This window comes from Bos mutus, chromosome 25, assembly GCF_027580195.1.
Source record: "Bos mutus isolate GX-2022 chromosome 25, NWIPB_WYAK_1.1, whole genome shotgun sequence".
Classification (NCBI taxonomy): Eukaryota; Metazoa; Chordata; class Mammalia; order Artiodactyla; family Bovidae; genus Bos; species Bos mutus.
The window spans coordinates 8,771,757-8,796,380 of record NC_091641.1 but is presented as its reverse complement, the minus strand read 5'-3'; the positions used below and the strand labels follow the sequence as shown (position 1 = coordinate 8,796,380).

The 24,624-nt window shown below is 57.3% G+C and overlaps 1 protein-coding gene across 6 annotated transcripts in view; it reads right to left on the bottom strand.

Annotated features, from left to right (window-relative positions):
- The window catches only part of ELN (elastin), a 32,931-nt gene extending 15,875 nt beyond the window's left edge, over positions 1-17,056 (bottom strand). Inside the window, exons 1-14 of one of the 6 annotated variants that reach the window (XM_070362906.1) lie at positions 16,847-17,056; positions 10,343-10,393; positions 9,238-9,267; positions 8,709-8,741; positions 5,227-5,262; positions 4,493-4,588; positions 4,182-4,241; positions 4,037-4,099; positions 3,288-3,335; positions 2,245-2,316; positions 1,983-2,012; positions 1,406-1,477; positions 522-563; positions 50-109 (exon numbers count right to left, since the gene is read on the bottom strand). In XM_070362906.1, the coding sequence (XP_070219007.1) occupies positions 50-109; positions 522-563; positions 1,406-1,477; positions 1,983-2,012; positions 2,245-2,316; positions 3,288-3,335; positions 4,037-4,099; positions 4,182-4,241; positions 4,493-4,588; positions 5,227-5,262; positions 8,709-8,741; positions 9,238-9,267; positions 10,343-10,393; positions 16,847-16,928 (775 nt within the window). In that variant the 5' untranslated portion in view covers positions 16,929-17,056. The remainder of the gene's footprint in view (positions 1-49; positions 110-521; positions 564-1,405; positions 1,478-1,982; positions 2,013-2,244; positions 2,317-3,287; positions 3,336-4,036; positions 4,100-4,181; positions 4,242-4,492; positions 4,589-5,226; positions 5,263-8,708; positions 8,742-9,237; positions 9,268-10,342; positions 10,394-16,846) is intronic. The other 5 variants (XM_070362905.1, XM_070362909.1, XM_070362910.1 and 2 more) reach the window with 5 other exon arrangements.
- Positions 17,057-24,624: the final 7,568 nt, after the last annotated feature.

Genomic DNA, 24,624 nt, shown 5'->3' with positions numbered 1-24,624 from the left:
TTCTGGAGCCTGAGTTATTTGGCTGGTGGAGGGGTGAGGCTCTCCTTACCTGTCCCCGTTGGATACCCAGCCTTGCCCGCGGCACCAGCCACTCCTCCAGGCCCAAAGCCTGCGAGAGGAGAGGCTCAGTGGGCATCCGTGCGATCTCACGGTGGCTGCCCCCTCCCCTGCCCTTCAAGGACCAGGCCACCCAGAGCCTCCACCTGTCACCCCCAGCCAGAGTTAAATACAAACATGTGTGGAATGGTTATTCCCATTTTACAGATGAAGAGACTGAGGTTCTGAGAAGAAAACCTGTTTTCTCAAGGCCTGGTGATAAGTGCGAGGGCCAGGATTGAGAACCAAGCTGTCTTGAGTCCCAGTTCCACGTCCCCCTTCTTAGGGGGCTCCCATTCTGAGACTCCACGCCCACCCTACCCCCCAGTTGGTATTCTCCTAGCCCTGGACTGGGGCCATAGCTCCCTTGCCAGAACCCTGCAGCTGGAAGGAGCCAGAAGCCCGTCAGCCTAAGAGGGCCTTACCATAGGGCAGTTTCCCCGTGCTGTAGGGCAGTCCATAGCCACCTGAGGAGATGGAGCGTGGGCTCAGCGGCTGCCCCCTGGCGGCCCCACGCCTCACTGGGCCCCCCGCTACCTGGGCAGACAGACCTAGTCCCCACACGTACTGAGGCCTGAGGCCTCCTTCCGTCCACCAGGGTCCTGAGCTGCTTCCAGAGGCTCTCAGGAGAGCCAAGGCCTTGGAGGAGGAGAGGGGAGAGGATGCGCCGCTCCAGGGCACAAAGGGATGGCCATTCTTCTACCTGCCATGGCCCCCAAGCCTGAGGGTCTTCCTTAGTCTCTTCCCCAGCAGGAAATAGCTCATCATCGTGTGAGCTTGACAGCTGGGGTGAACTGACGTCAGAGGTTTCTTTCCAGTGAATGGTGTTTCTTGCCATCCACATATATGGCTTCCCATCAGGGCTACGGGTCTCTGTGCGTGTGTATGTGTGTGTGGACAGGGATGCATGTGTGTGTGTGGGAGGCCAGCACCTGCAAGATGTTGGTCTGTCCCCGCTTTCTTTCTTTTTTAAAAAAAATATTTCTTTATTTGGCTTTGCAGCACCTTGGTTGAGGCATGGGGGATTTCTAGTTGCAGCGTGCAGGCTCTAGTTCCCTGACCGGGGCTTGAACCCGGCCCCCTCCCTGCATTGGGAGTGTGGAGTCTCAGCCGCTGGACCCACCAGGGAAGTTCGTTCCTCCCCGCTTTCTTTTGCTGGTGACCAGAAGTGGGCAAAATTACCCAGGTTTCCTGACTACCCTCTCCAGCCACCCCAAGATACAGGTGGACAAACAAGTCCCCTCCCAAACTGACCTCCCAGCAGGGAGGCCCAGTGAGCGGTGTCTCACAAATCCTCTGCCTGCCTTACCTGGCAGCTTGGGTGCCTTGATGGGGTATCCCAGCGGGACTCCAGGCTGCTGCCCTCCGAAGGGTCCAACTCCTGCGGGAACAAGGAAAGCAAAGCAATCAGGCCCCAGCCACGTGGGCCAGAAGCCCCTGCGAAGCCTCCAGCCTCCAGTTCCACTTTCCGCTCAGACTAGAATGAGCTCCCATGGAATGGGAATATGGAAAGCATCCTGCCCAGAGGGCCTTCCTGCCTCTTTATGTCATCAGTCAGCTGAGCAACCCCCAGCGACGGGCGGCTTCCTCCAGGAAGCTGCAGGATGCTCCCCTTCCTGTGGCTTGGGCTACACTCGGAGACCGCAGCCTTCTCGCCATTTGGCACAGGCTGCTGCATTTTCTGGGCTCCTCTGGGCTGCCAGACAGGAGTGGGGGCAGGGGAAGCAGGCCTGTGACGGATGCCACTTTGTGCGAAGCCAGTCCAAGGCCTGGAGCAGTGGGAGTGCTCAGCTCCTCCCAGGGCAGGAATCCCTGCCTGGCTGCCCGCCACCGCCCCCCAGGCCTGCCCACCCTCCCTGGCGTGGAGGGACCCAGCCTTGCCTTACCTGGGATTCCAGCAAAAGCTCCGCCCCCACCTGTAATGACAAGGAGCCATCATTGCAGCTTGGCCACCACAGGCCCAGGGCACCCCGGCTCCGGTGAGGGGAGTGCTGGCCCAAGCGCGCGCCAGTTCTGCCCAGACTTCCCAGCTCATCACAAACACATCAGGGATTTCGCACCACCCATCTGGGCCAGCTGAGCCCAGGTTCCCCACCCCACTCAACCCAGGACAGAGGGGACTGAGGGTGATCGGAGAGTCCCACATACCTGGGGCCTTGGGCTTGACTCCTGCTCCAGTGGGAACCCCGGGGAGTACCCCTATACCCGGGAACCGAGCTCCTGAGAGAGCAAAGAGGGGGCTGGTGGTGAGGGTGGGGAAGGTACAACCTGGAAGGGCCAGCCTGGCACTGCACCCACCCTCCATGACACAGCTGGCTTCCTTTGATGTCAGCTACTGGCGTGGCTCATGGGGTGGGTGGAGGGCTCCTCTGGTGGTGACTTCTCTGCCCTGTCTGCCCCAGGGTCAGAAGTTTTAATCCTATTTCCTGTGCTTCTGTTGGCCTGTCTCTTAAACTGGAGTTAATTTCCCATCGCCCTGCCCAGCCTCATCAGAGAAGGCAGGCAGACAAGGGAACAGGCTGCAGGTCGGGGAGGCCTGTGCCCTTGGCGGGGAAGGGCTCTCAGTGGATGCGATTCACAACCAAACACGAAGCCATCATCTGCTCTGGCTGGGAGGTCTCCAGCGTTTAGTGCTGCCACCTCTCCTTTCTCCCCACACCGGGGCTGGGCCACCATAGCAGGCAGGGGCTCGGCAGGGGCCACGGGGGACCCTCTGCCAGCCAATCCCACCGAGCCAGCCTGAGTCTGGGGTTTTGGGGGAATTCAGGAGGTCACATGTTGCGTAGGGTGGCCAGGCCCTGGCGGGGAAAGGAGGTTGAGAGGGCAACTCCGAGGGTCTCCTGCAGGGCGGATGTGCTGGGCGGGCCCCCCTGGTGACTCATGGCATTTGGGAAACCGCTGGCCACTCTGGGGACTCGGTCTGTCCCTGGAGACCCACCGCAGGCTGTGACGTTGGTCTGGGTCTGGGCCTAGGCTTGGGGTTCTGGGGGGGCTGTGGGGAGCTTGCTGGTCTTCCTAGGGGAAAGACAACCAGAGCTATCTTTGGTCTGTGGCCTGAGCTTTAATGCTTAGGGCAACAGTGCCCGTCAAGACTCCGGTGGCCACAGTTTGGGGGAGCTGGGGGCCCCCTGGGAGGCTGCCAGGGGCTGTTCTCCTCGCTCTAGGGTCCCTCTTTTCCTCTTTGCTCTCACCTGCGCCTGGAAGCACTCCGCCCGGGTACACACCTGGGAGCCCCACACCTACAGCCAAAAGAAAACCGTGTGAGCAGCAGCCGTGCCTCCAGGAGCCTCTCATGGTCCTTCCCTTTGCAGCAGTCCCAAGGCTCCCGAGCTAGCCCCCCAGGATCGCCCTGGGGAAGAGCTGGGGACATGTGTGTGGTGGCTGCAGGCCCCCCTCCCACGAGTTCCGGAAGTCATCTGCAGATCCTTCTGTGCGTGGATTTGTCCCGTCTCCTGGAGCCTGTTTACACGGCTGGACACGGTCGGCCCAGCCCAACTCGGGGCTAACAGCTTCCAGATGTTCCCTTCCCGCTGTGCGGACTCAGGCCGCCTTCAGTTGAACCTGAAGTCACTTCCTTGAGGGCTCGGTGCAGAGGGACGGACACCGGATGGGGCTTCACCCCAGCCCTGCCGGGACTGGGCGGACCCTGCTGCACTGACTCCCTGCTCTGCGCCTCAGTGTCCCCATCGGTCACCCGAATGCCTGCCACAGAGCCTGTCTCTCAGGTCTGCTCCAAGGTCCTGGAGGAAGGGCCTGGAAGGACGGCCGGAGTCCCTCGCCCCTGTCTGGGACCCGGCATCACGCTCTGGGCCTGCCTCTGCCCCTTGACCCCTGCCCCGCTGCAGCCAAGGCCCTGACCTTCCTGCCCCTGGGGGGAGCTTGGGAGCTCTTGCCTCTCCCTGACCTCTGCCCTCCAGCCCCAGGGACTCCATCCACTGACCTGGCACTTTCCCAGGCTTCACTCCAGCCCCGACTCCGGCTCCAAGTTGAGGCACCACTGCACCTGGAGGGGAAGGGGCCACATCAGAGGGGGCTCCCCTCCTCCCACGACTTCCTCCCGGGCCACCCAGGTCTCGCCTCCATACCTGTAGATACTCCTAAGCCGCCAATACCACCAATGCCGCCGACCCCGAGACCAGCAGCACCTGCAGAGACAGAGGCGGGTCACACCAGGAGCCGTGAAAGGCAGCAGGACACTGGACTGAGGTCTGGCTCCGCCTCTGCCTCACTTTGAGACTCAGACATAGCTAGTTGCCTCCCATCACCCCCAGGAGACTGGAGCTGAGGATCCTGTTCACCTGCCCACCCCCTACCCGACTCAGGAAAGGTTTTTTGCAAGGTGGAGAGCCCACAGAGGCCAGAGGGCTTACGGCACATCCCAAAGGGTACTACTCACCGGCCTTGGCAGCGGCTTTATAGGCTGCAGCAGCGCCAGCCGGGCCACCGGGCACCAGAGCCCCTGGGAAGGCACCTGCGGGCAAAGCCCCGAGCCCTGCAGAGAGGAAGATAGGTGAGCTCCTGCTCCCAGCCCGGCCCTGGCCCACCCCGTCCAGGAGGTACATCTGAGGCTCTTCTGCTCCGTGCAAAGATGTGACTGGGTTCAATGTCAGAGATGCAGTATGGCCCAGGCTGCTCCGCTCAGCCTGACAAGCTACAGGGATCTTTTGGGGTCAGACTTCCACACCTCCCTCCTTCAGGAAGCCTTCCTGAAGCCCCGCTGAGTTGGGTGACTTCTTTGGGCTTCAGGGGCTGCTTCCTTCTAGCTCTTCTTGCTTGCTGCCTGCTAAGTTGCTGCAGTTGTGTCCGACTCTTTGGGACCCCATGGACTGCAGTCCACTGTAGCTCCTCTGTCCACGGGGTTCTCCAGGCAAGAATCCCGGAGTGGGTTGCCATGCCCTTCTCCAGGGGAATCTTCCCGACCCAGGAATCGAATCTGCCTCTGTCTCCTGCATTGGCAGGCGGGTTCTTAACCACTACTGCCACCTCGTCAGTATGTTATAATAGCTCCAAGACCCAGCTGTCATTCCCGGGGCCCCGGGCAGGTGGTCTTAACATCACACCCTACACCGGTGCCCAGAACAGGCCTGGTCTGCACCCAAAGGGGCATCTTGCCTGGATGTTAACACTAACCTGCTCCAAGGCCAGGGGCGGCAAGCCCTCCGACACCTGTAGGGAGAAGAACACAGAGCCAGGTGAGGGAAGGCTGGTGTGGGTCATCGTTCCTGGGCCCAGGGTAGGAAGGGACTCACGGAACCTGGCAATGCTGGGATCCGTGTGTGGCCACTCAGGTCTCTAAGCTGGACTCAAGTTTTCGGTACTTGGCAGCCAATCCTGGTAAGATAGTCACCACTGCTTAGTAACCAACTGCTTTGTGCCATGTGGGTGCCACTGTGTTGATCCCAACCAGACCTCTCAGTTTCCTTAGAAGTCCCGCCAGCTAACGGGGGACCCAGGAGGGCTTTCCCTTGGGGCTGGAGCTGAGCAGAAGCTGCCAGCAAGGCCAGGCCAGGCCCTGCCCTGCTCCCACGTCAGCCCCACCCCAGGCCTTTCTTCGGCTTCCTTGCAGGAGTCCCCTGGTGCAGCCCACGCCCTCTCCCTTGTATCTGGAACCCTTTTTGTCATCCATCTAGCCTGCCCTGCAGTCTGGGAGCCTCCTTGCCTGCAGACAGATGCTAAAATGTTTATAAAAAGCCAAATGGGTCCCTCTGGCTCTCTCCTTCCCACATCTGGGCTCGATCTCTGCTTTTCTCCCTCCAGGAGACATTCCACGGCTTTGGCCAGGACCGATGGGCAATCAGGTTGGAGTTCACAACCGTGCCGGCTTTGTTTCCAATTATATGAGAATCTCTCCCACAAGCGCCAGTCCTGGTCACCAGGGTCCCAAGCTCAGAGGCGGCCTCTCTGGGGACCGACCCCAAACAAGCAGGACAGCTGAGTCCCCGAGAGTCCACCTGCCTTTCTCTGGGTGTGGTCCCCTGGCCTCACTTCCTACTTATGTGAGCTGGCCCGTCTGAAAGCCAGCCAGGCCCTCTGTGAGATGGGCCTCTGCCTCCGGCCCATCTCCCTTCCGGGCAGGTGTGGTGTGGTCTGGCCGGGCCTGGGGTGTGCCTGGGTTCACTTCCCAGCGCTGCCGGCCCCACCCCGCCCCAGCTCTGTCAGGGGTGTTTCTCTCCAGCCTGGCCTATTTCCTGAGGTCCAGCAGGGCAGCAGACACCCTCTGGCCTTTCCTGACCACAGAGGGGCCGGGAGGAGAGGATGGGGACCGGCCAGGAAGCAAGAAGAGGCTGGTGGGTGGGGTGGGGCAGGTGGCTCTCTGCAGCCATCTGCCCTCTTTCAGTGCTCCCCTCCAGGGTCGCCCCTGAGCAGAGTCCCACCCCTGCTCCCCTTCTTCCCGTGGACTTCTCTGGCCCAAATGCCCCTAGGAGTCCAACCCCTGGAAAGAAGGAGAGAGGGGTGAGGAGGAGAGAGGGGTGAGAACGGCCAAGATTGGGAGCCCCGAGAGGCCTGGCTTATCCAACCGTCACTCTCCAGAGTCACTGAGCTCTGGATTTAAATCTTGCTGCCCCATGTTACTCCTTGCATGAAACAGCAAGTCACTTGCCCTTCACTTTCCCTCAGTTTCCCCACGTACAAAAAGGCTGGTGTGTCCCCAACCTTCCTGGGACCACAGGGCTTGTGAGCAGAGAGCATGTTGTGTCTGCAGCCTGTTGGGATGACCGCTGGATGTCCCCCCCCTGCTCTTTCCTAGGCTCTTGGGTGGGTGACTGGCCTTCAGCCGGTGCTGGGGGTGGGGGTGGTGCTGGCTCCCAGCTGCCTGGTCCCCCACTGAGAGCCCAGGCGGGGCCAGCTCCCGAGGCCCACGAGCAGCAGCTGCCAGGCCACCCACCCTCTACTCGCCAAGGGATTAGTTGTTCCCAGGCATGACACTCGCTGCCTGTGCCCAGTTCCATCTCTCCTGGGTATGCCCGGATGTGGGGAGCTGCCCTGTGTTGGGGGGCACTGTGGCCCAGTCCAGGCCTTTGGAGCCCGGAGACCTAAGGCTGAAAGATAAGCTCTGGGAGGTCATGGAGTCCAGTCCCTTTTCATCAGTCGAGGTCCTGACTTTCCTCTTGGTCTACATCTTCACTCCAAGCTGGAAGTCCTTTTGGAAGTCTACGCTAAATCTTTCATTACTCAAAGCTTCACTTTATCAACTGCGACTGTGTGCAAGTTTCTGTCTCCTCTCTGGTGTTTCATCACCACCGACCATGCGTCCCCGGCTGCCAACGGGATCAACCAGTCCCTCCTCCAGCTCTGCAGTCACGACTTCCTCCATTTGGGTCTTCCCAGATACGTGCGATCCTAATTCCACACCCTTGCTTATCTAGCCTTTCCTCTCTTCTCTCTCCACCATCAAAGATGCTTTTTTTTTTTTTTTTTTCAAAGATGCTTTTAAGATCACTCACTCCTCTGAGAAGATAGGAAACAGGTTCTGGTGGGAAAAGCAGTGGATCCCAAAGGGCTCCCAGCCCTGCAGACTCCTACAGACCCCAGTAAACCCCTTGCCCAGGCCTCCTGCCCTCCTGTGTCTCTCTCTTGCCTGGCCCCAGCCCTAGAGTTTCACAACCCAGATGGGGTTGCAGGGAAGGGGAATCTGGGTTTTGTAGATTCATTTGCACTTGAATCATCGAACATTGTTGGAGGGGGGGTGGATTTCGTAAGAGCTGTTGGACATGCAAACTGTCCTGGAGTCTCAGGCTTCAAAACCAGGGAGACACGGAGTGGGGCGGGGTAGGGGGGCGGGTGGGGGAAAAGGCTATATCTCGTGTTGATCAGATCATAAATCCAGACAGAGACACCCCTTCCTCCACCTGCTCCTTATCCACCAGGACTTCCTGGAGGAACCCACCTTCCCTCTTTCCTTGGCGAGGGGGGTGTGGTGTGTTCTCTGGAGCTTAGTGGACCTAGCGGTGGATTGGAGCCCTGTGGGCCAGGACACAGCCAACCACATCTGACTGGAAAACTCCATGGTCGGAGCACAGCTGAAAGGGGCCTGGGATCAGGAAGGAAGCTCATCTGGGGTCAGGGTTAGGGTGCAGCCTAGGGTTAGGTGCAGGGCTTTGATCTGGGGTCAAGGCTCAGCCTGGGGTCAGGATAAGGGCTCAGAATGGATCATCAGAGTCAAGGATAGCCAAGATCTTGGCCTGGAGTAAGAGAGGGCTTCATTTGGGAGTCAGGGATCATTCAGGCAGAGGCTGGGGTCCAATTATCTGTGTCTGAGCCCAGAGTGACATTCACAGGCTTGGTGGCCACTGGAGCATCAATTCTGACCTTTGACCCCAGCACCAGGGCTGTTTTCTGGGATCTGGTGCAGAGGGGACTCTCGGGGGGCACAGAGGCCTGGGCAGAGTCGGTGCCGGACACCCCACCTTCAGGGAGGACTGTAAGCTGCCTCTAGCCTCCTGACCCTGGAAGCCCCAGAGCTCGGTCCTAGCCTGGTCCTGGGAGGCGTTGACTAGAGGGGAGGGTCCATCCACCACCTCACTCCCTCCTCCCATCCACAGGCCCGGTTCAGGGGTCTGTGGCCCCTTCCCTCCCCTGCCCCCTCAGTGCTCAGAGGCTGCAGGGCTTACCTGGCTTAGCTGGTTTGACTCCAGGGCCCAGTGCTACAGAGGGAAGGAGGGAAGAGATGGTTGTTAATGGGGAGTCCTAGCCCACCTGTCCCACTACGATCCCCACAGGGCACTGTGGGGTTCACTGTGGGGTCAGTGTACAAGGAGCTGCTGGGAGCCCAGCACCTAGATGCCTGGGTGGGGGCCCAGGTCCCTTCCTGACCTGGGGTTTCCCCCTCTCTCACTGTTTATCAGGCCTCTGAAGGGGGTGATGGTTCCCACTCAGCTGGATTTGCATGGATATTACTAAGGATCAAAAGAAATGTGAAAGAAGGCAGGGGCCCCCAGGGAGAAGAGACTGGGGGCAAGGGCTTAGGGGGCTGAGGGATATAGTTTTTAGAAAAGTCCCTCTCCACTAGATGCTCAGTCTGGGAAAAGAGGGACCCCTTAATGCCTGAGTTTTCTGAGGTTTGAGGTCCAAGGATATGTGTGGGTTAGGCTGAGACCCAGACCCCATTAGCGAGGAGCCAAGTTTGGTGTTTGAACTCACCTCCTCCTCCCAGGCCTCCAAGACCAGCCCCTGTGTCAGCAGGATAGAGAAAGAGGGAAAGCCATCAAGGTCCCTGCCAAGAAGCCATCGACTGACCCATGGTCAAATCCATTGCTGCCTAGCCACATGATCTTGGGCAAGCCTTGAGCTCTGTGAGCCTCTGTTTCCTCATCTGTCTCATCTGGCAAAAGTCTCCTGCCTCTGTGTGTGCCTGGGAATGTGCTGGTGGCTTCTCTCACTTCCACATGAGTTCTGAACGCTCAAACCCTTTTATTTTTTGTGGGTTTTTGGCCATACTGTGCGGTATGAGGGATCTCAGTCCCCTGGACCTGGAACCCATGCCTCCTGTACTGAAAGTGTGGTTTCTAAACCACTGGACCATCAGGGAAGTCCTTTAAACACTTTTTAAGTATTGAAAATATTATCTGTGATTTTTCAATCTACGCTAAAACATCAAGCTTTTTTTCTAAATTAAAGGAAGGGATTGCCTCCCCCTCTATCCCCGCCCCCACCCCCCCCACAACCCCGGCCATGCCATTGAGCTAACATTCTGCCCTTTTTTTTTTCTCTTGAGGTGGGGCTAATCTTCATCTGCACCTTGTTCTTGCTTTTATATTGTTTTTACTTGAAAATCACTTGACCGTAAGAGAGCATATTCATACTTTTTAGTAGTTGTATAACCTTAGATTACTTAATCACACCCTCCTGTCAAGCGGGTTTCTTGTTTTGCATTTTTGCTAGTAACATTCTTATGAACCTTGGGGCAGATGGCTTTTTTTTTTCTCTCTCTCTTCTTTTCAATGATTTCCTTTGAATGGATTTCCAAGAGTGGGGTTAATGGTTCGAAGACTAAACAGCAGAGGATGGGTGAGGCGGCCACTTTCCTACCGTTTTGCAAGCACTGAGTTTCATCTTTTAGAAAATTTATGCTCAGTAGTTGTAGAACAGCATCATGTAAACTGCTTTTTAATATAGGAGTGACTGATGAGTCCTCTGCGGTGGGCATGCCAATGTTTTTTCCTTTTTAAATGTCCAAATGTCTGTCTCTTGCAAATTTAATCAGCATCTGTCTTACCTGGGCACGTGCAAATTTCATGTACATTACCTGGGAAGAAGACGCCTCCAGGAACTCCACCAGGAACAGCTCCTGGGACCCCTGGAAGGAAGGAGGCAGAGTCCCCCATGAGCCAGAATGAATAAAAGCGTAATGATAAAAGATAGTCTTACTGAGTCTTAGTGAAGTCGCTCAGTCGTGTCCGACTCTTTGTGACCCCATGGACTGTAGTCTACCAGGCTCCTCTGTCCATGGGATTTTCCAGGCAATAGTCCTGGAGTGGATTGTCATTTCCTTCTCCAGGGGATCTTCCCAACCCAGGGATCGAACCCAGGTCTCCCGCATTGTAGACAGACACTTTATCGTCTGAGCCACCAGGGAAGTCTAAAGTCTAAGATAAAAGATAGGGATGATGGCAATAATCCTGTGTGTCTACAAAGTAACCAGTGTCGCCCAAGCACCTTATGTTTGCAAAGCATTTTCTCTTTCCTGCTCCTCAAAATGGCCCAGTGAGTTTGGAAGGGCAGGGATTATTAACTTCAATTTAACAGATGTGAATTCAGGCTCAGAGATGTTAAGACACGGGCCGGGGGTCACACAGCTGCAAATAGATGTAGGCTGGATTCAAAGCCAGGCCACTCCTCTGAGCATAATGGCTCGTGCTGTGTTACCTGGGGAAGGCCTGGCCAGGGACTGGGTGTGAGCACCTTTGGCCACGTCTCTCCAGTCCTGAGCAGCGTGGGCAGGACCCAGCGTCGTGGGAGAGCAGGCCTGGGCTGTGACAGCAAGCGGTAAGGAAACGCGGCTGCTGCCAGCCGAAGCCCAGCCATTCCCACACTGATAGGAAAGCGTGAGGTCAGCGTCCTTAGCTGCTGGGCAGCAGAGCTTGGGTGGGGCTCTGGCTGTCTGACACAGAGCTGTCTAAGGAGGCGCGGGGGCCCAGAGGGGGACACCATGAATGAGCAAAGTGAATAGTTTCCTAAGGAAAAGCTAATTCACTGGCTGGGCCAAAGGGGCCGTCTGCCCAGCCCAGATCACGAGTTCAGTCCCCACGGACCCGTGAAGCTCTCACAGGGGAACACTGGGAGGCCGGGCCCCAGACCCAGCCTGTGTGTAGTCATGGCAACAGACAATCCTGGTGCAGACCAGGCCCTGACTCCATCACCACTGAATGGCCCCTTGACAAGCTGCCTTGCCGGTGCCCCAGCCTGAGCCCCGCACCACCCAGCTGAACATGGCTGAATGAATGGGGTTAGGGGAGAGTGTAGGGCAGCTTCCCGCATGCCCAGCAGACATCTGGCCTCTGTGGCCTGGCTGTGCTGCACAGCTGGGCCTGCTGGCCCCAGGGCCTGGTCAGCCTCAGCCACGGCCCAGCAGGGTGGAGGATGCCAAGCTGTCATGGTCACCCTGTGCCAAAGCCCCGGCGCCACCCGCCCCTCCCCCCCACCCCCCGCCGCCGCCCCAGGCACTGTGATCCAGGCCTGGAGTGTCTAAGTAATCTGCTCAGAGCCTCGAGGGGCTCAGAGCGGTGGCCCAGGAGGCTGGGCCTGCTGGGAATGGGCGCTCGGGCCCTGTCATCGACTGCCAAGCGCACACATGGTCCTTTGATGCCTTCTCTGGCTCGGGCTTCCAGCTCTGAGCACTGGCTCGTGTGCCTTTCCCTGCCTGGCCTCTCTCCCTCCTCCCCTTCCTTCCCCTCCCCCTCCTCTCCTCTCCCCTCGGCTCTCTGGCTCCAGAGTTGGGGGAGGGGGGCGCTGGGCGGCTGCAAGAACAATGTGGTGGGCGGAGGGAGCAAAGGGCTCAGGACAGACCCATCTGGTCTGTAATACCGGCTGTGCCAACTTCTTACCATCTGTGTGACCTCAGGCAAGTCACTTAACCTCTCTGAACTTCAGTTTCCTTTGTAGAAACGTGGGGCTAATAACTTCTGCCTTGCCAGGTTGCTGCGGAGTTGTCAAAGAGTTCCAGAGACCTGCCCTGGGCCTGGCGCTTGCTCCCTAATTGCTCCAAAATAAGTAAATTAATTAATGACTGACACTTTGTTTCTACTTCACAGTACATGGCCTGGGGCCAGGGAGACATAGGTGCTCAATAAAGGATGGGTGAATTTGGTGGAGGGGAGCCAAGGAAGTTGCCTGGAGGTCTGGTCTGACCTCTTCCATCCCCAACGGGCTTACGGGTCTCCCCACCTCAGGCTGGTCTGGTTGAACCCCCAGTTCCTCTCCTGGGGTTCTGTTCTCCCCCCAGCGCAGGGGCCAGGCCTGTCCTGGGATCAGCCAGCTCCTCTTCTGCTTTCACTCTCCCCAGGGCCTACCCAGCTCTCCCCAGCTCTCTCTTCTCCCCACTCTCCACCTCCATGATTCAGAGCCCAACAGTGTCTGCCAAACTCCATGCCTGAACCATGACGGCCCACAGAGCCAAAGGTTTTGATCCCCATTCTGCAGTGAGGAAACGGAGAAGCCTTAGTGGGCGTAAAGGATCCCCGCCGGGCCCCTCTTTGAGTACAGGAGAGGGGAGAACAGAATAAGACTGGTGGTGATCAAAGGTTTTTGAAAAGGCAGCAGTCTCCTCTCCTGCCCCTCATGCGAAGGGTCATCCTGCTTCCCACCTCCCCTCCTTGGCCTGAGCTGTTCCTCCTGCCAGGAATGCCCTTTCCTCTCTCCAAGTCCTACCCTTCCACCAAGACTGGGCTCTGCTTCTCCCCCCTGCCGTCTCTGAGCCTGTGGTTCCCACTGCTCAGCTGCCCAAAGCAGTTGGCCTGGAGCATACTTGTCTTGTTTTATGTGGGTTTGGCTTGTTTCACCGGCTAGCCCAGGGTGGAACTTGTCTCTTGCATCTTAGAATCATGGTCCTAGACTCTCAGGGATCATAACAGTCTTTTGGCCTGGGTTGAAATTCCTCTGCGAACATCCTGTGTTTCTGCTTGCACGCCTCCAGTGACAGGCAAATCACCACCTCCTGATGCTATCAGCTCTACCAACAGAGATCTCCCTCCTACTGAGATAGAATCTGCTCTTCTGTCTCTCCAGTTCTGCCCCCTAGAGCCCCAAAGACCGAGGCTCACCTCCCATCCACAGAAGCCCCTCAAACATTTAATTTTCTTTCAAGATTTAACTCAAATGTCACCTCTGCCATGAAGCCTTCTTGGATTTCCTCTGCACCACCCTCTCTCCCAGGCTTGTCACCTTCCTCCGTTACTGCATCTCTGTTTACACATGGGCTGCCTCCCCATTAGACAAAATGTGGCGTGAGTAGCAAGAGAAAAATTAAACCTTATAAATGTGTATGAATTACAAAGGTTGATATTAGTTCACACTAGCAAATCTCCAGTAAGAGAATATATGGTTTTTAAAATTTGCATTCCCATAGTCCTCTTGATGCATTATTTGCAATATGACATTGCTGGAGCCACCCACCGGCCCTAGGAGATATGCTGGGCAAGGATCTTCTCCCTATTTTACAGCCAGGGAAACCATCCATAAACCAGAGAGATGAAATGCCTGGCCAGGTACTCAGAGCTGACCCCAGTCACACACAGGGCCTTCTGCCTGGGCCCTGGGCTCCAGGTTCAAAGAGCTGGGAGACGGCTGTTCGGGAGCAAGCAGAGGGCCAGCGGGCCTTGGCAGGGGACTTTGCCAATTCCAAGTCCAGGGGGGCCGGCCTGGGGAGCAGATAAGACCACACGAAGCTGTTTGTTGTTTGCATGGAGAAAGGCTGCCAAGGGCTTTTCAAAAACAATCCGCCCTTCAGTGACTGAGTCTGTCCCCTCCCTCCCCTCGGGCATGCCTGCCTTCCTGCCTCGGCCCCAGCAGACTCAGAGAGCAGCATCAACCCCTAAACTGGGGGTCCGAGGCCCTGGAGGCCCCTCAGAGTCACCTGGGCAGCAGCTTTAACAAGACCTACATGTCTGGGTCCCTCCTCAGACCAAGTAAAGCAAGAATTTTGGGGTGAGACCCCATGTCAGAATGGTTTCAAGTTCCAATAGGCTGAAAAAAAATCCCTGTTTCAAAACCATCTTCAGTTCCAAAATCAGAAAAACAAAAATGAAAAACCACCCAAAGCTAAAATGATAAAATTTCTGGGGGTTTGGGGCAGCTGGTCCCAATTATAACTGATTTAATTTCTCTCTCTCTTTAAATGGCAAGGGAGTCTGGGGCAAATGATCTTCAAAGCTACTTTTGACCCATCTTAAATGGGTCCAGACAACCCTTCCATCGCAGAGCCTTCCTGGGTTGTCCCGTTTTTGTCTCCACTGGCAACGTGGTTCTTTGGGACTAGGGCACCCATAAGGGTGACATCCTTCAGGATAGCCGGGCAGGTGTGAGAGTGTGTGTGCTTGTGTTGAGCCTGTGTATGTGCGAGGGGGCCCCTCCTTTGGGAGGCTCTGGGCACAAACCCCAGAAGAACGCATCAGTTCACACACCCCTTATTTGGACCCGGCTACTCTACCACCCGGGACAGAGCTGAGATTTATGTTTGCAAAAAAAGAACAGGGCCAGCGGAGCATTTAACCCGGTCATTGAGGGTGCATTCTTCTTAGGGCAGGCCCACCCTGGAGTACTCAGGCCCAGGCCTGCCCCCTCCCAAATGCCACTTGGAACCTGGCCCCCACCTCCCTCATCCTTTAGCGCAGGGACGAGCTGGCTGGTACTCACCCCCTGGTGCTGCCTTAGCCTGTCTCAGCCTCAATCTCCCTGTTTGTGGAGTGTAGATAAAAATTCTCTACTCTCAGGGTTCCTGCGGAGGCTAGGCGTCATGCTCTAGCGAGGAGCTGTCTCTGGGAAGGCAGGTGTTCAGGGGCCAGACTCCGGGGAGGAGGTTCAGATGGGACCCAAGCTGCCATCTCAGGCCCGGGGATGGCTGCTCCCTTGGGATGGTCTCTCTGGCCCCCACGGGACCCCACCTGATGCTGTGCCAGCATCCCTCGGCTTTGTCCAGACTTGGGAGCTGACCTCTGTGCAGGAAGCCCCTGCTCCCAGCGGTCCTGCCCCGCCGGTCAATCTCACGGAAACAGCTGCTGCCTCTGCCCAGCTCCTGCTCCTGCCCTCTGGCCTGGCCCTGCTCCACCCAGTGGCCCCCGCATCCCGACACTGGCCCCCACTGGTTCTCACGGCAAAGAGGAGTCTCCTGGAAACCAGACCCCACCCAGGCTACCCCACCAAAGCTTCAGGAGCCTGCCTGCACCTCTCTCTCCCCACGGCCAGGAGCACCTTCAGGGGACGCGGGGGGACCACTCCCAGAGTCCCCCCATGGTGCGTAGCACCTGGAGAGGGACGTCCTCCGGGACCACGGCAGGGAACATGCCAGGTGGCCCGGGAGTGCCCCCAGGTTCGTGCAAGCCCCCAGCACTCAGGCCTCTCCCTCTGCCAGGAGACGGATACTTTCCCCAGCTTCCCTGTCCTCGCTGGTGTTCCATAGCACACACACTCGCACGCACACACTCACACGCACACACTCACACGCACACACATGCTCAATGACGAACCACACCCAGTGACGCACCTGGACACCAGATCGCCTCTGGGATGCGCCTGTTGGGTGGCAGGCTTTTACACATGCTAACAGGCACTTTCACATATCCTATGAATATATCCTATAACATGCTTCCCTCCAACACACACACACACACTCTCACGCACGCATATGCACAATGACAAACCACACCCAGTGACACACCTGGACACCAGATCGCCTCTGTGTACATGCCTGTTGGGTGGCAGACTTCTGCACATGCTAACAGGCACTTTCATATATCTTATAACACCCCTCCTTCCAACACACACACACTCTCACACACAAACACACACACCTGTCCAGGGATGAACCTGTGAACATTCATCCCCTTGCAGAAACCTCCTCCTTTATCTGATGACACGATTGGACATATACAGACCATGCACACCTGTACAAGAGCATGTAACACACTCGTGCACACACGTACACTTCACATACTTACACACATGCTCAGAAGTCCCAGCCTTTCTCACCAGGGACAGACCACAGCGGCAGCTTTCCAACCCGCAACCCTGTAATCAACTTAATCCTGACATCACCCGGAGCAGGTCCCGACTTCCCAGGGGACAAGGAACCTGCCGAGGTCAGAGAGCTCACTCCTGCAGAGCTGGCCTCCAGCCCAGGTCCCCTGTCCCTGGGGCACGTGTACACAGCCACTGGGTCCACAGGTGTGCAAACCGCTGGTGCTCACAGACCCGACCGGACCTCGCCGGCCCTTCCCCAGTGTGCTCGGGATCCCCATCCTGGGAGAGCCCCCCAGGACAGAGCAAGGTTCATCCACTCTGTCGGGGCAGCAGAAGCCGGCGCTGATCTGGGACCATCACCATTCTGAGTCTCGGGGCGAACGTATGACAGGTTTCTGCTCCTCACGGCTGGCTCCCGGGAGGGGTGGTTCCGAGGGTCCAGTGGCTGAGGGGCTCCTGCCTGGGAGGCCCCTGGAGGGTGCTGGGAGGGCAGGGAGCCCTCTCGTCGGTCGGTCCAGCCACCTGAGCGGGCGGCCCAAGGGCTGCGGGCCCTTGGGGGGAACAGGGGGAGGCCTACCTCCGGGCTGCGAGGGCTGGAGGATGCACAGCAGGAGCAGAAGGACTCCGGGCCGCCGAGCCGCAGCCGTCAGACCCGCCATCTCGGGGAGAAATGCCCCAGCCCGCTCTCTGCGCCTCGTTTTATCCCCAAAGCGTAATTGCTGCCTCGTCGGCTGCGAGGGAAGGAGGGAGGGAGAGAGGGCGGGCGGGAGGGCGGGAGAAGGGGGAGGCCTCGGGGAGGGGGCCACGGGGAGGGGGCAATTACGAAAGGCCGGCTCGCAAGCCTCCCAGGCTGGGTCTGACTGGACTGGACTGTGGGCTCTTTTTTTTTTTTTCCCTTAAAACACACGCGCGCACATACACACGCGCACACACACACACACACACAGTTTCCCCCCATCTCTCTCCCGCTTTCCCTCTGCGGCTGTTCTTTCGCTGCTGGCCCTGTTCCCGCCAGAAAGTGCGAGGGGGGCCTCTGCCAGGACAGCCCTCGGGAGAGGAAGCAGGAGGGAGGGCCCTGCAGCCCGGCCAAAAATCCGGCTCCAGCCAAGGCCTGAGTGGCCAGGCCCCCGCCCCTCCGGCTGGGCCCCGGGCCCAGTGTGGGGACACAGGCCAGCTGTCCTGCGCCTCTGCCCCCCCACCCCAGCCCTCCAGACTCCCTCACCACTCCCAGACCCAGCCAGAGACAGGCCAAAGCTGGGGAGGGGGCTGGGGTCTGGGGTCCATCCAGGCCAGGGTCTGGAGAGGTCAAGGGACTGTGGGCAGAATGGCTGGGAAGGTGAGACTGTGTTGCTGCTGCCCCCATGGGGCATCTGGGTGCAGGGAAGGGGACCCTGATGCCCTGCAGGGCTCCATTCTCTGTGGGTTAAGGTCACAGCCTCCTGCCTGAGGCTGGGGAGGGGGTGATGGGTTGGTCTAGGATCCAGGTCTGCAGAGGCCAGGTGGCTGCGGGCAGTATGGCTTGGGGGTTGAGACCCTGTTGGTGTCATTCCCTGGGGCATCAGGGGGTCACATTGGAGACTCTGATACATCAAGGGGCTCCGTCTGTCATGGATGAAGATATAGCCCCCTGCCGTTTATGCGGGCCACGGTGTCTGGTTAAGGTCAGGCTGGATCCCCAGGTGCCCTGCAGAGAACCAGGGGGATGAGGGAGCCCACTCAGACTGATAAGTGGCCCAACATCCCCCACCTTTATCACTTGGCCCCCACCTGTCCAAACACCGAGCATCCCTAGGACCCAAACCAGACCTGGTAGCCCTCAGACTACCAGGCCTCTCCTTGCCCCAGGAGAATGCCTGGGGCTGACGTTCCTCTGGCGGCCAGGAGGGGGAGGCCCTGCGCTGAAACAACTGGGACCAGCATTTCCAGAAGGACTTGGGCTGTCCTCGCCTGACTATGGGATCGGGACCCTGGGGATTGAGGGGTGAGATGGGGTGGGAAACGAGGGGGTCATGCCTCCCCACCTAAGTGGGGAAAAATTTAGGGGCCAGAGGATAGGAGAGGGAGACGGGTACCTGACTTCATCCCAGCTTTCAACGGGGAAAAGTCAAGGCCATGAGGTCTGAGAGCTTTTCCCTGCCCCCAGAGGGAGGATAAGAGGAGAACACAGTCACAAGTCCGAGGACAGGAGTTAAAGGACCCCTCCTCCAGCCAGGAGCACCGAGGCAGTCGGCAGGGCCAGTGGGGGAGGCCGGGGTGGCAGGGGCCAGAGGCCAGGCATTGGGCTTGGTGGGACCTAGGACTAAAATTCTGGCTCGAGCACTTTCTATCAGGGTAACCTCTTCAAAGGACTTCGGTTTCCTCATCTGTCATATGGTGATAAATACTCCTGCCTGGGAGGTTATCGCAAAGATGAGTGAGATGAGGTCATATATTTCTGTACCGTGCTGCAGTTCCGAAATGCTCCGTCCCCTGGTCTTAGCTCCAGTGCTGCTGCTGTTAACATTAGTTCTGCAAGCCCCACTCCTTGTAACTATTAGACTTAGCTCTCTGCTGGGTCACCCTGGGACCCTGAGCTCTCCCCTTCCTCTCCCTGCTCTTAGGCAGTGGCTGCTCTAGGAGTTTGGAAGGTGGTGGGTGTGGGTGCTAGAAGAACTGTCTTGAATCTGTGCATGCACAGTAAGTGTACAGCTCTTACTTCCTGTGTGTGTTATTTGGGGATCCTTTCGGGGGGCGTCGCTGATGAGATGATGAGCCCAAGCCAGCCCTTGTTGTTGAGGGTAGGGGGTGATCAGGGTTAGGGGCTGAGGCTCGGGGCCTGAGATGTGCCTGCTGGGGGAAGGGAGGGGAAGCCAGGGGGTAGGGTGGATCTGAGTGCCTGCCCCGTCCCGGGGAGCGGGAAGGACAAGGGTACTGGGGAGAAACTGGGCCCCACTCCTCTCAGGGCAGTGACGTGGGCAGGAACCGGCTTTCAGACTTGCAAACCGCAGTCTGCTCAGAGTCTTTATTAATTCCAGGACTGGGAGGGAGGCTGGAGCCAGCGGGAGAGGACTTGCTGCAGGGGTAGTGGTGGGGGGGGGGCCAAGAGAGGTGTGGGGGCGCCTGCAGGGTACGACTTGAGGCTGCCGGGCCCAGCCTCTCCGCTGTGTCCTGTCCCCCACCTGCATCCCTGAGTCCCCCCTTTTCCTTAGCATCCTGTATCACAGCAGCTCCCTGAACTCATATCCCACAGGCTTTCTGTACACCTCCAAAGAATCAAACCCAGTAGACTGATTATCCAGTGCCACTTAGTCCAATGCATTCAAGGCATAAAATGTAAGAACTGGGGGTTACAGTGACAGACCAACATTCATTCATTCAAGAAACACAACAGTCCTGAATTGCTCTCTACCCACCTGCCGGCATAGCTGTACAGATAAGCAATGTAAAAAAAAAAAAAGAAAAGAAAATGTCAAACTGCCTGGGGCACCAAATGTTGCAGGGGCTTGGCTTTACTGTTACCACCACCAAGTGTTACCCACCCACTTGGTCCAGAGCATCCAGGTGAGTCATTGATGGGCCACCAGCCTCTCCAGACCTTTAGGAAGGACAGAGCCCCAGCCTCCATTTGGCTCTCAGTCATGGCTGTGCTCAGAAACCCTCAGAAAAAGCCTCTCAGACAAAGCCCGGATTTCTGAGCATGTCCTTCAGGGCCTTGCCCGACCTGGCTCCACTGCTCTGCCTCTCTCCTCCCCTCTGGCTGATGGAGCGGCTCCCCAGCACCTGGACTCGTCCTGGGGGGCTGGGTGCTGGACCTTTGCTGCTGGAGTTCACTGGTCTCAACTTCCCCCAGCTCCGTGCCCCTCGACATGCCTGCCCCCAGAAGCTCTCTGAAGGTTCTTGACTTGAACTTGGTGCTTCATTCTTATCCTCCACTGGCCTGGCCATCACTGAGGGCAGTGTGAGGACGGACTCATTTCTGCTTCCTTCATGGTTGAAGAGTATGAGAGGACAAGCACAGACGTGCACTCCAGGAGATGGGGGCAGAGTTCTGCTGATAAGGACAGACCTCCAGAAACCCGGGAGGTGTGGTTTCTGTTTTCTTCCTTATCTACACATGGTCCTTTTGTCCACTGAGTGCAGGATGTGCTATCTATCTGCACGGGACCTTGGACCAGAGAGAGTAAGCGTAGGCTGCCAGCTAGCCTGGGAAGAGCTCGATGTCATCCCAGACCTGGGACCCCCTACTGGGGTTCCCTCAAATGAGGGGGCCTCAGTTATCAATCATTTACACCTCCGTGTGAGCGAGTGTCCCCCCGGCTGGTCCCATGGGAAATAAGGTCCTCATTACACTAACAGCGGGAACAAGAATTTCTCAACCTAAGTGAGGTTTGGGAAGGACTTGCATGCTGGTTGGGTAGTGTGGGCTCCAGAGCAGACCTTCTAAGAGAGAAGCAGCAGGAAGGCAGAGTGAAGGCCATACATACACACGCTGCCCTGGCCCATCCCTTCTCACCCATGAGACCCAGCTGCCAATGACATTAAGGTCTGAGCTTTCCCCTCTTCTGATTTTAAATTTTCTAGTAGCTTTGGAAAGAAAGCTATGACAAACGTGACAAACCTAGACAGCACATTAAAAACCAGAGAGATCACTTTGCCAACAAAGGTCCGTGTAGTCACAGCTATGGTTTTTCCAGTGGTCATGGATGAATGTGACAGTTAGACCATAAAGAAGGTTGAGCACTGAAGAATTGATACTTTCAAACTGTGGTGCTGGACCAGACTTTTGAGAGTCCCTTGGGCAGCAAGGAGATCAAATCAGTCCATCCTAAAGGAAATCAGTCCTGAATATTCATTGGAAGGACTGATGCTGAAGCTGAAATTCTAATACTTTGGACACCTGATGCGAAGAGCCAACTCATTGGAAAAGATCCTGCTGCTGGGAAAGATTGAAGGCAGGAAGAGAAGGGGACAACAGAGGATGAGATGGTTGGATGGCATCACCGACTCAATGGACATGAGTTCAAACAAACTCTGGGAAATGGGGAAGGACAGAGAAGCCTAGCATGCTGCAGTCCATGGGGTCACAAAGAGCTGGACATGACTTAGCAACTGAACAATAACAAGTAGCCACGTGAAAGAAAAGACAAATAAAATTAATTTGCTTAATAAGCTATGCTAAGTCACCTCAGTTGTGTCCGACTCTGTGCAACCCCAGAGACAGCAGCCCACCAGGCTCCCCTGTCCCTGGGATTCTCCAGGCAAGAACACTGGAGTGGGTTGCCATTTCCTTCTCCAATGCATGAAAGTGAAAAGTGAAAGTGAAGTCGCTCAGTTGTGTCCGACTCTTTGCAACCCCATGGACTGCAGCCTACCAGGCTCCTCCATCCATGGGATTTTCCAGGCAAGAGTACTGGAGTGGGGTGGCATTTAACCCAATATACCTAAAAGATTGTATTTGGAGCAATTAATGGATACAAAAAATTATTCAAGAGATATTTTGCATTCTTTTTTGTACAAAGTCTTCAAACTGGAGTGTAGGATACACTTTGACTATCACCTTGATTTAGATCAGTTACATTTCAAGTGCTCAGCAGCCTCCTGTGGCCAGTGGCTGCTGGGTGGATGGTCCAGGGCGAGACCACGAGGAGTCTGGGTCTGGTGGGGAATGAGCCTGACTTGGGACCAGCGAGGAGGGAACACTGGGGGTGGTTCTTGCTACTGAAAGGTTACCAGTGGGACAGGGCATGAGGAGAAGGGACAGAGGGAAGAGTGCAGTCCTTGGGGGCCCTCAGTGGGAGGCCCGAGGAACGCACAGCACAGGGGAGAGGCCATTGTGTTGGTGACCGAGCCAGGGAGGCCGGCCTCCTACCGAGGGGTACCAGGCAGCATTTCATCTAGGAGAGGAGAGCGGCCTTCTGCAGCTCAGCCTCCCCAGAGGCGGCTGGGACCCCCGCAGCGGACTTTCCTGGGGATAAAGCATCTGCAGCTGAAAAAAGACTGAACGCTGCAGATCTGGGCCACTCGTGGAATCTTACTTCATCACATGGGATCTGCCCAAACCCGGGTAAACCCAAGGGAAGTACAGCCTGTGCTCAGAGCGGGGTTTGGGAGTTGGGAAGGCGGGCTAGCATTTCTACAACCCACCAGGCTGGGGTGGGAGGGCAGAGGGGCCAGTGGCTGTCACTGTGACAGGGATTAACGCTGATCAGTGTGTGAGCTGCGACAGATCACCTTGTAATACCTGAAGAAGGTGACATCAGGAGTAATCAACCCTAAGGTGCACTCGTTTCCTTTTATGGAGACGGGACAGGGGTCTCCACAAGCCCTTATGAGGGAAAACTTCTGGCTTTAAGAGTCTAGTCCCTGGTGGCTCAAATGTTTAAGAATCTGCCTGCAATGCAGGAGACCTGGGTTCAATCCCTGGGTTGGGAACATTCCCTGGAGAATGGAATGACAACCCACTCCAGTATTCTTGCCTGGAGAATTCCATGGACAGAGGAGCCTGGCAGGCACATGGGGTCGCAAAGAGTCACACGACTGAGTGACTAACACACAGACACACACACACACACAGCAAGTACTCAAGAGTGGGACAGGGTCCACTGAAGCAGACGTTTGAGGCTGGGGGAGGAGAAGGCCAAGGAGGACCATCCCCCCTGCCCCACGCCCCAGCTCCACACACTGCCCCAGGGTTTCCCAGCTCCGGAGGCCCGCGTCTCCGATCCAGTAACCTCTGCCCAGGCCCGGGTGTTTGTATGTCTGAGTCATTTGTCAGTCTGGGTCCTTGGCCCGTGCAAGCCAGGGGGTGGGTGTCCCGGACGGGCCGTTCTGCCCCGTGCTGTTCCGCTTTGCCTCGCGGGCTGTCTGCTGCCGTCTGGGGGGAACATCGTGAGCTGGGTGCTCTGAGCACCCCTCCCTAGGGGACCCGGGACGGAGGAGTCCAGGACACGCTTCTCATGGCTTTCACACTTGACAGTTTACAAAAGCACATCTCCATTTTCGATCGGAGATATTATTAACCAAGTTTATAAACACAGGGGTTAGGAGCCCTGTCTACAAACTCGGGCTGCCAGAAAGCACTGCTATCTCTTGCAGATCTATTTAATTCTAACTCTGAGCCCCTGTCACATGGGCAGGGGCAGCGAATTCCATCCCAGTTACTGGGCCTCTCTGCCTCCTCCCTCCACCCCCAACCAAAATCCAGGCGTCTCCGCTAAGCCCTGGAGACTAGAACCGGCTCTGGCTCAACGATCGCCATGTGGGAGCCTCTGTGCCTTTGTGAACCCCACATTGCGCTGAGGCTGGGGAGCCGGGGCCTGGGGAGGCTTTCATGGGGCAATCCCCTCCTGGGAGTCACAGGAGGATCTCCCGGTCCCCGAGAAGGACCTCTTCCCTCTGGGCCCCCTGTCCCTCTGGGATTCTGACTCAAAGCGAGGATGGCTTCAGTCCGCGTTGGCCAGCAGCCTGCTAAGCTGCTGGAGGGGAGGGATTCAGGACTGACACTTACAGGTATTCACAACCAAATAAACTATTACGCTTCCCAGAGGAGGAAACTGGGCCTTAAGAAAGCACACACCCGGCCCAAGGTCACCCCAAGGCGTTGTCACCTGGAGCTGATTTCACCCCCTCAGCCACCCTGTCTTCTGAGTGATGGAGAGCAGGGCCTTCTCTTCCCTGGTTTTGGCACATAGTAGGGCCCAGGGCTGAGCTGTCTGCCCCCAGCAGTTCCTACGGGGCTCTGGTGGGCAGAGCAGTCTGCGCACCCTGCCCTCCTCCGTGCTCCCTCTGCCCGGCTTTCTCCTGCACGCCTTATCACCTCACCTCCCCCAGCCCGCCGTGCCCAGGAGCCCTTCCAAAAGCCTGACCCACGAACACGGCCGGGCAGGGAGCTCTCTTCGCCTGAATCCTGCCAGTCTCCATCTCTACACCACGTTTGGGGCCCCTCCCTGCCCTGAGCAGACCCCTCCACCCATGCCTGGAACCCTTAGCTGGCTTGATCCCTGTGGCGCCAGGCGGGTCCCACGGGGCGGGCAGGGCAGCTGCCAGGATGAAGGGTGGGAGACAGGCGAGGCCGGGCCAGGGGTCCTGCTGGGCCGGGGTTATCTGCTCTGGCAGTTCTTTCTGTCCTTCACATTCCTGAGCTGCCTGCTTTTGCTGAGCATGGAGCCTTGGGAGTGGGGGACTCACAGAATGCTAGCACCAGCAATCCTGGAATGAGGAGCAATCAGGAAGACTTCCTGGAGGAGATGACGCCAGAGCTGCATCCTGGTCCCTTCTCTCAAAGGGAGATGCACGCTGGGTGGCATCTGCAGAAGCAGGAAGGCTGAAAGCCCTGGCTGAGACCTGTACCCTTCAGCCCACCCACAGGCTGCCTGC